We start from the raw sequence: 13538 nt of genomic DNA on the forward strand, positions 1-13538 counted from the left end.
CAGTATATTTGAAAATAGTTTTAACAGAGCATACAGTGCTATGGCAAATTTAAACCCATTATCACATAAAGGTTAAGGTACCTCAAAAGATTTATGATATATAATGAGATACGACTCAGAGCTCTCAATCAGTGACAGAACTCACAGCATGTCTGACTGCAGCTTTGACAGTTTAGCAGCTTAAAAATGTGTGGTGCAGATAGACAAGGCTTTTTACAGGACCTGATTTACATGTGATAGCTCTACTCCAGCACTGGGTTTGTATGGAAAAAGAAAACCCAGCAAGATTTACATAGCAGGTTTAATGACACCCATTGTCATAATATGTTAACTTATATAAGCTAAAATAATAATAATAATAATAATAATAATAATAATAATAATAATAATAGCATAACCAGCCTTATAGCAAGTTCAAGATTGTGCACGACTGCAGAGAGCTCTATCGCCTTGGCTCCGCATTTGATTCAGTGGTTCAAAGAGACAAGGCATATTATTTCAATCAGGGTTCAAGTGCCGGAGATAATTACATTCAATTCTAAATACAAAAAGACCACCTTGTAATATGAAAGAGGCTGTCGTGATCTGAGCTAAATTAAACCTGGGATTCAGCGCATACACGTGACACACACACAGAGCTCAGCCCATTATAATTACAGAGCCCACTGAAAGTCTTCATGCGAACAGAACAACATGCTGCGACATGAGGCACTGCCAGTCCTGACACATTCAGCGAGTGCAGAGCGGAGAGGACGGGTAAGAATAGGGGTGTCTGTGCTCAGTGGGAGTCCCTCATCCTGTACGTGTCATAAAAGCTCAATCAACCATTCTCATTATTCTCAGAAACAATGTAAAGCTGAGCTGAAATCACATGCTTGAGAGCTGTATTGAGGCTGCGGGGGTGCCAAAAGCTGCAGAGTTTTTAAAAGTCATTCGGATGTGATGTTTAAAACTGTAAATGATATACAAAATGAATCTAAACATTGTGTTCCTAAAGAGAACCATGGGGGTTATGGCTGGATATGCTTGTGATGTGATGTAACAGACTTCTTCAAATCTATATGCCTGTAGGTCCAAATCTATATGTACTGTTAACTCGTAGCTTGTCTCTGTGTAAATCAATTCAAGCAGTACCACATTTCCAGCAGGCAGTGTGCCATGGGCAGACTGCGACCTTGGCAGGCTGTAATGACTCCAAGCTGGTGATTTCACACTCTAACTGGCATGCCCAATCGCTTGAAGGAGAAACAGGCACACATTTACATACCCTCTCTGCTACCCACGTTATTGCCTTGACAGCTCCCAGCGCCCAGCTCTGCTGGCACTCAGAAAGCCAGGAGGCAGCCCGCTGTACCCCTGAAGCATGAAGGTGGTTCTGAATATCCGTGGCCCCTGCACTGCGATTCCCAGAAAGTCTGTGACTATTTGACAGGGGCTGCTGGGTAACTATAGATCTAGTGCTAGGAACAGATTTCCTTTTCTGCAAGAATGATGGACTGGCAGTGTCCTTCTGAGTAATATTATTGTGTTCAACTCACTAAGCAAAGCCAATGTCCGTCTGTCTGCCATCAGCCTTTCCCTCAAAGGTCATGCTGAGTCTCTGTTGACTTGCACTTGATCTGTACATGGGGCCATAGCTTTGAATTTGTATGTTGGAGCTTGCAGCAGAGGTATGGAAGCAGGTGTTTCACTGGAGCTTGAAGTCTTGGGATGCTCATCTACGTACACTCACTCTCTCTCGGGTGAGAGTAACTAACTCAGCCTCAAGTCTCCGTTGCACTTATGCTGTTTCCTATCTGTTCCCAGCAGGATATTTGGGAGCGAGCTGCTAACTCAGCCCCAAGTGTCTACAGGGTGTACACCACAAGGAAGAAGCTGGTCTCCTCTCTCTTGTAGGAGAATTGCATGACTTAGCTGCTTCACCAGGTCAGTTTGATGTGTTATTACCTGTAATTCCACTTGTCAAAGTTAGACCACTGTGTCTGCCGATAAAGGTAAAAGAAATAGTTTAAAAATACGGTCACGCTCCTGAAATTGCAGTTAATAGGGTACTGGCATCTACTACCTCCTCTTCTCTTATCATTACACTGTACTGCCTTAATAAATCCATTCAAAATGCTTTCCTTCTGTTCCTAAAAGTATGTCATATAATAACCATACCGTGCATGTTTTGAGGGACATTATTCTGGAAGTGACACAGTGCTTATTAAGTTGTCATTGTGTCAAAGTGACAGCATGTAATTTGCTGTACGGGTGCTGACTGTTCCCTGGCATTTCAGCAGGAAAGAAAAAAGAACCAGTTACCCTACTTTTATAACTTAGCACCGCATTGGAAGCAAACTTTTGTGTAGAAACAATAACAAGGGCTCCTCCTATCTGTAGCTCTGGGAACTGCCGTTCTAGTAAATGTAATGCTGGTTTCTAGTTTCAGGCCTGGGGCAATATGAAGCCAATACAATTATAGCAGCTCTCTAGTATCTGATTGTATAAAAGACAATAGGGTCTTTTTAATTGCTATAAACAGTAAAGCATCTGAATGTTCAGATCAAAATAATGGCTTTCATGTATCTGGATTATAAGATTCAATGATGGAATTGTGAGTGTGAGCCTTCATGGTGTCTTTTCGGTCTATCAGATATAAAACAGGTCCAGGGGTGGGCTAATCCAGTTAATTTCGGAGCAAGGCTGTTTCAACCATGCCCTTCGTTATTTAATTTGAAAGGCCCAACATTATAGAATATCCCTGTCAGATTGCAGCTAAGCAGCTTTTTAAAATAAGGAAATCTTCCACCACTGCAAGCAGCAAAGAGACTCTTTTAAAACACTTGGGAGCCCTGTTGCTGAGCTTCATTCCTGCTACAGTGCACCCAGAGAAAGAAAATCCCTTTTCCATTATTTGTGGACTCAACCTTGCTGGTAAGCATACTGTATCCTTGCTCCGCTAGCTTCTAACTGACAACAGTAGCTGTTTGAACGTTAGAAACAACCCAGCTTGCTTCACTTTCAGGTATCAGTACTCTTAACCCTTTAGTGCGAGGATGTTCTTCCATAAACCCCTGGTGGATACAGTACTAACTGACAAGTCTGTTAAATATACAAGGCATGGGTGGATTTCAAACATACATGACTGGACTTCTAATGTTCCACCTGTAGCACAGTTAATGCTGCCCTGAAACAAAAGAACCATTATTCCTGTATAAATCGAGGGTACTCAATATTTTTGAAAATGAAATGCAGGATTTCCTAAAGCTGAAACACATTCAGTCATTCATCCTTGAGATTCCGTATCATTTCATGGCGTGCCGGCCCCTTCTAAAGGTCACATGCCACTGATCCATGTTTGGTGGAGTAACCTAACGACAGACTCGCCAGATTGACTGACAGTTACTGACTGACTAGCAAGGATCTGGCTTTGTCCTTGTCAACATTTTTCAAATATAAATAATCTCGGAGCGAGTCAGAACAGCAGGGAGAGTGACAAATAAACATGTCAATCTCCAGGAGCAGATCAATTGATTTCTCATTGTCAAGAATCCCAGTTACTGTGTGTACAGCAGCGCTACAAGCAGGAGCCGTCACGAGGCCTCTTCCATCACTGGTTTGTAGTTCTGCCACGGGGACTACAAATTGACTTGAAGGCTGTCACACGTTATCCTTGGTTTTCTATGTGGCTATGGTCATGCTGCATTTGGGCTGCAGTCATTTTCAGTCCCATAATTATTTGCTCCTCTGCTTTATATTCAAATACATTTCTCTGTGCATTAACTGTGTAGGTGGAAATGAATGCTCAGTGATTTCCTCTGTATTGTTTGCTTAAAATAATTTAATTTTCCTGCTGCACATTGCGGAATGCAGCCTTAATTCTGAAGCCTGCCTGTCGAAGAGATGTGATCCAGTTGACAATCAGAAAGACTCAGGAAAACACACAGTCAAACGGGCCAAGCATTATTAAAGCACTGTAATAAGACCTGGAACATGCACAGGGGTGTGCGCGTGTGTGTGTGTGTGTGGACTAACATTAAAACGAAATGGCGACATTTCATTTTAATGGATTTTAAAACACACACAGACATTGGATTCCTGTACAGCAGAATCAATCTCTGATCGAAAACACAATAGCAACAGCAGCAGCAGACTTGACCTTTCCATTGGAATTGATATCACAATCCCAAATATCGCAGAATTATACAGACAAACAAGGAATTGTTCAGTTCATGTAACTAAGTTCGACATCAAGACAGGACTTTTACGGCCGTCCCAAGCTTGTTATCTCCAGGGCTGGTGTAGTTCAGTATCTGTTCAGTATATTGAAGCCTTTCATCTTCCATGCTTATGCCTTGGTGCTAACTGGGGAAGTGCTCTCTTCCGCCTCTTTACAGAGGCAAAAATAAACAAGCCCATAATCGTAATGAACAGATTAATTGGATAAGTGAAGCACCACCTGCTTTAATTTGTTTGAAGAAAAGTCAACCACAACCAAAGAAGCCCTTTCCCCGTGCTGGCAGCCAGGCAGTAAATAGAATTATAATAATGAGAGCTGCCTTGAGGTGACCAGGACCTGGTTTACTCTTTTTACTGTGCCTGCATCCTGAAACTGACCGGCCCATAAACGTGCTACCCATTGGTAGGGCTGGATTTTTTTCAGTGTAAAAAAATTGCTTACTTTCACAGTATTTCACGGTCTAAAATGATGTATTTCAAGACTTATTACGATTAAACGTAATAGGTATCAAAGCAGTCGTGTTTGGTAATTTTCTCTAGGCAACAAATGTTTCTAAATATTTAAATGCTTACCTGAAAAAGAGTAAATGCTAAATTATAAAATATTTCGCTTTTTTTATGTCCACATTTTAAAGGTATTTTATTTTCACCGTCAGTGAATTATCAAACAAAACAAAAATTTAAGAAGTAAAAACAACAACAGACAGGTGAAATGTCCCCTTCTCGTACTGGACAGAGCGATCTTTAGCACAAATATTTCCCATCTTTTGATGTAGTTGCTGTATTTTTTCTTGAAGACATGCAGCTGCAGTGTGCTCAGTCATTTACCGGAAGCAAACTAAACTTGTTGCCAGGTTCCTAAATACAGTGTAACAGGTAGTGCATCTTTTGTTGTATTTATTTTTAAGTGATACATTTACATTATTTTTTCAGAAATTAGAATTTTCACACGGAACCACATATTACACGGCAATGGGCAAGTTTAACACAAATCATGTGATACACATGATAAAATACAGCCTTCCCCATTCGTGTTTCGTACCCTCAGTGAAATCATAAAAATAAATTAAAAAAAAAAAAAAAAAAACATTAAAATATGTTATCTTAAACAATTAGTTTAATCTCAATACATTTAGACACCAAACTCTACACTTATTGTTAAATGCAATTTCTTAAAGTCTAGTCAATCACTCAAGTCATCACAGATGTGTTTATAGGAAGACCAACATCACAGAAATGTTTGGTCTTTCACCAAGGCATGTTACATTGAGTAACACAATTACCTGGATTTGTTTCATAACATAAATATAATACAAGTGACCATTTGACAGGTCCAAAGATAATACACAGAATTCAATTTTTCTTTAAGTTTTTTTTTTTTTTTTTTTTAAATAAATAAGCATGATTTTTTTTTCCCCCGATAACGAAAATATAAAAATTGTAGCAGATTTTTCTTTATAGTGAATTAAATGTTTATGTTAAGACATTACCCACCCAGTGTGTTTTGGGGTAATCTGGGTTAACTTGCATCATCTACCAGCACTACAGCATGGTTTGTGGGCAGCTCTGTGCAGGCATTGGGATAACATGGACAGGGTTCAATGTCAAAGAAGTGAATCCAGCAGCCTAAGAACCCTGAGCACATGTGGCTTTCCTACAACTTAAGTTAAAGAAAGGGATGAAACATGTAACAGTATAAACATTACCCTGGAATTTGGAACGCAGGTCTCCAGGCTCCTTGTGTGCAAGGCTGGGAAGCTGCTCAGCATGTGATTAAGCATGAATACTTCATAGCTGATGCCTTTTGATCTGGACGCTTTGAAGCAGCTCCTTTAGAATCGGATTAAGCTGCTGGCCTCCCCTGGAAGATCTTTTAATTAGTCCCACAACTTGGCTGATCAAGCTAGTTAATGCACAGCCACACCAAGGCTGTTGAGCAGCTTAGGCACGATAAACATGACAACACTGACGCAACAAGAAGCAGGGAGCGGAGACTAAACTGAGACTCCAGGGGACTCCTAGCTCAACACTGCTTTTCAAATGACCAGTGTGGTCCTGCTTGAAGAAATCTGGAAACACTGTACTGTATATTTCTGAAGAACTAATCTAACTGTGCATGTGTAGCATTGCCATTCAAATATAATGCATGTGTGTGTCATGGATTGCCTTTAAGACGTGAACCTGCTCTGTGCTGATTTACCAGTACTGCTCTTAAACTCCTATCCCTTGGGCTATTCTGTATTCAGACACATGAGCCTCTCTGTGTCTATATTCACGTACGTGTAATGTGTTCGTGCTCGTCTGTGTGAAGGTGAAATAGCTTTAACGCTTAGCAGAATATTTAAAATGCAGGACGGAGCAATTTGTTCGAACAAATAATTTCTCTTGGCTGCTAACTGTTGTCTCATCTCGTTACTCCTTCTCAGGCTCTGCGTGGGGGAGAGGAATAAAAGTGTTTGACACCCGCCTAAGCGATGGTGCCTAGAAATCAAAGGCACTCATGAAAGAAATGCTGAAATCAATTAAAGAACCCTTTGCCAATGCGACGCGGCAATTATCTGAAAGTTGCCTTTTACAGATTCAGAAGCTAATTCATCTTGACTGCATAACATGGAGGGGTGAATCTCATTACTATTTTCTGTCTTTTTTCTTTTGATACCGTTCCCAGCCTTATATTAACTAAATGGGCATCATATAGTTAGTTCAAAGGTATTTGGGAGTTGTCAGACCTTGTGGATCACTTGCAAATACCACACAGCTGATTCTATGGAATTTAGAACAGAGACACCATATTCCAGTAGTCTGTATGTACACACACCTAGGGAACATTGCTAACCAATCAGATCACTGACATTTTCAAGTCACCCTCAGCAGGGGCAAACCCATGATCAATTCTGTGGGAAGCACCAAAGAAAGAAAAAAAAAGTGGAAGGCCCGTAAGGAGTACAGCACAGGCAATATTCAGATAAAACAGGTGAATGAACAAGAGAATGAATTACAGTTCAAGTCCAAAGTGAAAATAATTCGCACTGCAGGATTAGATTGGAGACGCATACCTTTAAGAGCTATTTTCCGTGTGCCTGCCTTGCAGCTGTCTGAAAGTCATACTATTTCCTGCTACTGTTTTTGTTTAATCTGATATATAACCCCACTCCACACACACTCACACAGAAATCCAGTGCTAATCTCATACAGCAGCCCGGCCAAACAATTACTTTTCTGCCCTTATCGAGTCTCGACCAGCACAAACCCCATTTAACAGAGGCACTGCTGCCCAGCGCTGAAGAATTCAAACTGGATAAGAAGCACATTCAATCATTAAGCTGTATTAGACTTTTTTTTGTTTCTTGGAAAAGTAAGACACTAAATACATGCCCGCTGAAAACACTGTATGCATTTGATACAGGTGGACATGTGCCAGACAGCCCATACTGATATAGGCACCACTGAGGTCTTATCAGACTAACACAAGCTCTGGAACAGAATGTGGAGTTGCCATCAGAGCAAATGAGCTGTTTATGATTAAATGTACCTATTTCATATGGCTGTATTTGATTCTTTTTTCTACTGTTTTTGCTATGGCATGGAACATTGACATCAGGCAGCATGGTTAGATAGTTACCTTGCTTTGCTACTCCTCATAATCCCCACTAGTCAAGATCATCAGGTGTCTTTTAGCCAACAATACTGAAGGTATGTTTGGGTATTCAGTCTTCAGATTTGTGCACATTCAGACTGTTTGATCCCAGCGTGGAGATTAGGAAGTGGGTTTGGGGCTTACTACAGTATCTGCCTAAATAGATACTATAAAATTTTGTTGTTAAAATGGCTTCACTTTCTTTCTTTTTGAATCCAGTACTCTAAAAACTAAAAGAAAAACATAAAAGAAAAACTACATACAAATCTGAATGACGTGAAGTAAATAAGGTATAAGGGATGCGTGCAAACCCCTGGATAGTGCAGGAAGCTGTGCAGTGAAGTGTTCCTGGAGCTCAGACAGCTGTCACTGCAGAGCCTGGTGGATCGCCATCTTCCTGTTTAAACAGCAAAAGCAGCACTAATCTGTCACTGATGAGCAAGTCAAACAAGGACGCCTGCTCTGCTTGGTTAACAAACGCTGCCCCAGCAGAATGCTGCACTCTAGAAGATGTGTCACTCAGTTAATTAACAGACCAGAAACACACCCTGCACTCTCTCTGTCTCCGTTGCACCCTACTTTTGTGGCCTACATACAGCATGTGTGTAACTGAGGTCTCTGCTGAAAGTGAACCTTCTGCATACAGAGTGTTTTGTTTCTGTTGCTCAACTCAGGCACTGATGTTAACCCAGCACAAAGTGCACAGGGCAATACGCCAGTGATCTCCTGTAACATTTCAAATGAACACAGGAAGATGTTTTTTAGCAAACCTGAGAAATCCCTCCACTAGACATTGCATTAGTTTGGGAGAGCAAAAGATGAAGAGAAAAATCAAAAATAGAAGTGTGCTTAACTCAGTACTGCAAGCAATTAGAAGCAAATTTACTGAAAACAATGCATGGATTATAAGCACCAGGCTGCAAACAGGGAAAGCACACCATGAGAAGTAAATATTTATGCTTAATTTATTTGCTGTGTTATTTAAAAAAAGATCCTCCCTTTTGTTCCATTTCCCTCTTCATTTGATCCAAAGTTTTATATCAATTAGCTTTAGAGTATTCTGGGGTCCACCAACTAAACACATCACAAAGCTCCAATTCAAACTGCTGGAAAGTGGGAGGGGTTCTTATTAAATGTTCTTCTGTAAAGCTTAATACAGCTTGCATTTTCACCTGGGGGGCTTCTCGTTAAACCAATAGGAAATAAAACACAAATATTGTACATAAAAAACATGCTGGAGAGGGGGGCCGGGGTAATTCACTCAAGTCAACATGTTTATAGTTCATTTCCCCATGCTGGGATAAGGAAAGTCCATAAACAGGTAAGGTTAACCCCACCATAAGATGTAGCAGAAATCTGAAAATCAGTGCATTGTGTTTTTTTGCCCCATTATCACTTTTATTATTGAGATAAGATATATATATATCTTATCTTATATAAAAAAAAATTTACTTTCCACTACAGGAAAAAAAACAAACAGTGGACCAAGCATGGATCCAAGTGACAATCCCCTTTTTCTAGGTTCTACATTTAAAAGCAGAAAGGGGGGCCACCTGCTGGACACAGTGAGTCTGGGAAACCCTGGGAAAGCTTTTGCAAGGTTCCTATTGTGATCTCCCACCCAGATTTTAAGTATGTGCTATTCTAAATGCATTTTTAATGTCTCCCAAAAATTGGGGGACCTGGGTGTTTCATCATTTGGCTCTCTGGCTCACTGCAGTTTCAATTAGCTACTGCTGTCATCGTCTAATTTCTGTCTTTGCAGCTCAGAACATTAAGTAAAAACTTTCAAGGTTCCAAGGAGAGTCACAACGCAGGCAACACATTTTAAAAGCACAGTGTTAGGTTACCAGAGGCTTTTCCATTCTCTGTCTCCTTTGAAGAGCACAAAAGTTCACCACTATTCAACAGAAATCCAGAACACCCAGGCTACGAGTCATTGGGCAGGCCAAAGAGCTTGACGGTGCCTGCCTCGCGGTTGCTGTCGTATTTCCCGTCCTTGTCATCACAGGCATATGCAAGCAGAGGTTTCTTGGGATGCCAGGCCACTGTGAAAGTTGGGGACTCGCACTGCACTTCCCATAGCTTCTCACCTGCAAAACCAAACCAGTCAGCAAAGGCATAATCAAGTCTCAAATACTTAGCTATACACATCTGGGTATTTCACTGCTGGGCTACTTCAGCAGCCATCAGGGAAGAAAACTGAAGCAATGAACACACTCCAATATTAAACAAACAACTGTTTACAAAGGTGGAACTGTCATTCCACTTTTCCTGTCATATCATGGGCTATCTATTGTGTCTCATTAGTTAGAAGACACAGCCTCCTGCAGTCTCTTACCTGTTTCCACTTCCGCAATGTCTATGAAGTGGTCCTCTGATGCCGAGGCCAGCATCTTCCCATCATGACTGAAGCTCAGGGTCCTTACTGGCCAGTCCAGCCTAAACAAAAAAGCATATCAATTTATTTAAAAGGCAGAAAGAAATATCTAAATATCAAAGACCTAACAGACACCATAGAGCATGTTGTCTCTAAGTAGTACTGCAGTGTTAAAGTTATAATTGGGATCAACGAGTAATCTTACAGTGCACCCTCGTTACAGGTGTTCCTTTACACTGCAGAATCAGTTATAAAGCATTATTGCCATGATTATCAATATTATAATTCCTCTAGCAAACACTTGCATTCTTATTAAAAGCTCAAGTCTCAGCAGGGATGGCAATAAGACTCCTACTGCATAGCAGTCTCACCCATTCTAGGTTTTACTACGAGCTTGATTAGCCAGTGCATGGCTCAAACTGCTATGCAATGGGAGTCATACTTACCTGCCTGCTCAGTAAATGCTTGCGTATTTGAAATGTAGCCACAGTCACAGCCTCACCTGGAGAAGCAGCGAACACAGACCAGCTCTTCCACATTCCACAGGCTGACCAGGGCGTCCGCACTGCCTGTAGCAAAGTACTTCCCAGTTGGGTCAAACTTGATACAGATACAGTTGGAAGGATGGGCATTAATGGACTGAATGGGCTTCAGTTCAGGGTAGCTGCAACAGGAAAAAATAAACACATTAACAAAACAGTTTGTAATCCCTGGAAATTCCTAATGCTCACGACATTGTGAGGAATTTTATTTCTGTTTTTTTTTTCCCCTATCAGGACTAGTTAATTTCAAAAACTACTGAAACCAAAAGCAGTAGTGTATCACAACATAACTTACTGCAACAAAAATGTCTGACTGGTTACAAAGCTGGTAACAGCGTCTAGTTTTCAATAATCTAACTACAGTGGTAAAACAGAGATCAGCTATCACATGCTACAGAAACACGGTAAGTGTAACTCTTGGCTATTTAGTATTGTAAAGCACGCTAAATGAATGCATTTACATGGGTACACACAGACAAAAACTCTTACCTGAGGATGTTGATGCAGCCGTTGCCATTGGTCAGGTAGAACATGTCATTGTCGTTGTTCCAGGAGATCTCGTTCACCTCGAATTTGAACTGCTCCTCTGCACGGGACCGGTGGCTCTTGGCATCAATGAAGGTCACCACGTCATCTTTGTTCCCAACAGCGATGGTCTGTCCGTCCGGGCTCCAGCAGATATTGATGTTCTCCCCTTGGAAAGGAAGCATACAGTCATCGCCTGATAACCACCTCACATCAGGGATGAAAATAAGACTCCCATTGCATTGGAGTTTGATCCACTTCTGGTTTTACTACAAGTTTAATCAGACACAGCTGAGCTTGATACTGATATACTAGAGCTAATAAACCTCATTAAAATCTGGACTGGATGAAACTGCTATGCAGTAGGAGACTTATTTTCACCCCTGTCACAACAGAACAGATAACCCTCCAACAGTGGATGAAATGCTGTAAAGGACCTTAACAAGGGATCACACCCCTGCTTTCCCAGGCTGCAATGAACTCTGACCGTGGATTTAAGGTTATGTAGTCCAATATTAGAACACCTCACGACTTGTCATTTATTAAGCTTTGACCACAAACAAATCTATTAATTTACTGAAGAAATTAGTCATTTTTTGCAAAGTCATCCTACATGAAACAAGCAATGGGGTGTTCTAATAACTATGCACACGACTTACTGCATGAGGATAATATATATTATATATATATATATATATATATATATATATATATATATATATATATATATCTTACCTTTGGTGTTGACTGTCGCAATGCATTTTGTAGTCCGCACGTCCCAGATGCGGATAGTTTTGTCTCCCGAGGCTGTGACGAAGATGTCTGGATTAGTTGGATGCCAGCAGAGCTGATCCACGCTGTCCCCGTGGCCTCTATAGTTGTTCTCCTTCACCTAAAACGCCATGAAACACACACCTCATCTCTCCGCACATGCGTGTAAATCTCTATTAGAAAAGATCATCTCGATCGTAAAACCGAAGCTAACTGAGGGATAGCAGGGCTCAGCACAAGACGGTAAACAACAACCCAGAAAAGCAAGACATCCCGATCCAGCATCCCGCTTACCAGCCGGTCTTTCTCTAGCACGAACACACTGGCAGTCTTATCAAAGGAGCCCGAAGCCAATCTCCTGCCGTCGCAGCTCCAAGCGACGGAGTGCACCTTGGCGGAGTGAGCCGCGAATTCCCGGCTCTTATTGTTGTTTCTAAAGCTGTCCTGCATCTCCTGGTAGTACTGGGAAGCCATGTTGCTGGAGTCGGGCGGAAAGAGATCACAATCCATTATGAGGAGGGGGGGGTGCGCACTAACTCCCCGCAACGTCACTTATCAGATTTTACTTTTTTTAAAAATATAATTACACACAACATTGTATTTGTTTCTTAGAAATGAATATTTGGTCTGTTGTCGAAGAGTTCTTATACATGCTTCTCCGTAAAAATACTAATGGTATAGTCCGACCAGACAGTCTCAAAAAACTTTATTGACAGGGAACATAATGACACTCAACTTGCAATAGATTTTGCGCAAACTGCGCATCGCACGTGTACACAGTCGACAGTATGGAATCTCTCAATTACGACAAAACAATATAATAGCAATTCATAAAGAAAGTAAATAACGATGTGTATTGCAACAGATTGCTTGATCGACTTTCTGTCTGTGACAAAAGGCCATTGAAACCAATGCATGGGATTACTCTCTGGTAATCCTGGTCAAGCATAAATTTGCAGTTGTGACTTTCACATACAGGTATTGGCAAGCCTGCCCATGCTTATACTACACCTACCACAGCAGACAGCTGGCCATGCTTTACCAACCTGTCTGTTTTACCATGTTAACTCATGACGCGTTACTGTTTGTTTTGCATGGAGAAACATCGACCTCATGGTAGGGTGCAGTGTTGCACAGCATCGAGAACCCAGACTAAATACCACATCTTTATTGTTCTTTTAGTGTCTTTACCTTTAGACGTTTGCAGTCATTCTGGGTGCTAGCTGTGTTACTCCAATAATTTATTTAACCACTGGCTGTGCTTTCCGACTCCAGGAAATTACTTTTCAACTTGTTTGGTTCAGACAGAGATCACAGTGTAGCCGAGATCACAGTGTAACACGAATCTCTTTTGCAGTTAATGTATTACTCTGCATTAGAGATGCTCTGGGTCACAATATACTGCAGTTACTGCCGTGTATTTTGTAAGGACCTAAACAGAATGCAATATTGAAAGAAAGAT

General features: G+C 41.1%; 1 protein-coding gene across 1 annotated transcript; it reads right to left on the bottom strand.

The window, feature by feature from the left end:
• Positions 1-5602: 5602 nt before the first annotated feature.
• LOC121297218 (THO complex subunit 3) lies at positions 5603-12722 on the bottom strand. The gene is made up of 6 exons (XM_041223365.1): positions 12371-12722; positions 12041-12197; positions 11270-11474; positions 10741-10902; positions 10200-10300; positions 5603-9951 (listed from the first exon to the last, which is right to left on the bottom strand). The coding sequence occupies exons 1-6, from the start codon at positions 12584-12586 to the stop codon at positions 9788-9790; spliced, it is 1005 nt and encodes a 334-aa protein (XP_041079299.1). The 5' UTR covers positions 12587-12722; the 3' UTR covers positions 5603-9787.
• Positions 12723-13538: the final 816 nt, after the last annotated feature.

The sequence above is a fragment of the Polyodon spathula genome, chromosome 22, assembly GCF_017654505.1.
Source record: "Polyodon spathula isolate WHYD16114869_AA chromosome 22, ASM1765450v1, whole genome shotgun sequence".
NCBI lineage: Eukaryota > Metazoa > Chordata > Actinopteri > Acipenseriformes > Polyodontidae > Polyodon > Polyodon spathula.

Excerpts from the sequence above, each read along its gene's own strand:
- LOC121297218 (XM_041223365.1), bottom strand. The coding sequence starts at position 12,586 with ATGGATTGTGATCTCTTTCCGCCCGACTCCAGCAACATGGCTTCCCAG. Across the intron at positions 10,301-10,740 it reads TGTGTTCGCTGCTTCTCCAG|GCTGGACTGGCCAGTAAGGA; the intron begins GTGAGGCTGTGA and ends TTTTTTGTTTAG. Across the intron at positions 9,952-10,199 it reads CATTGCGGAAGTGGAAACAG|GTGAGAAGCTATGGGAAGTG; the intron begins GTAAGAGACTGC and ends TTGGTTTTGCAG.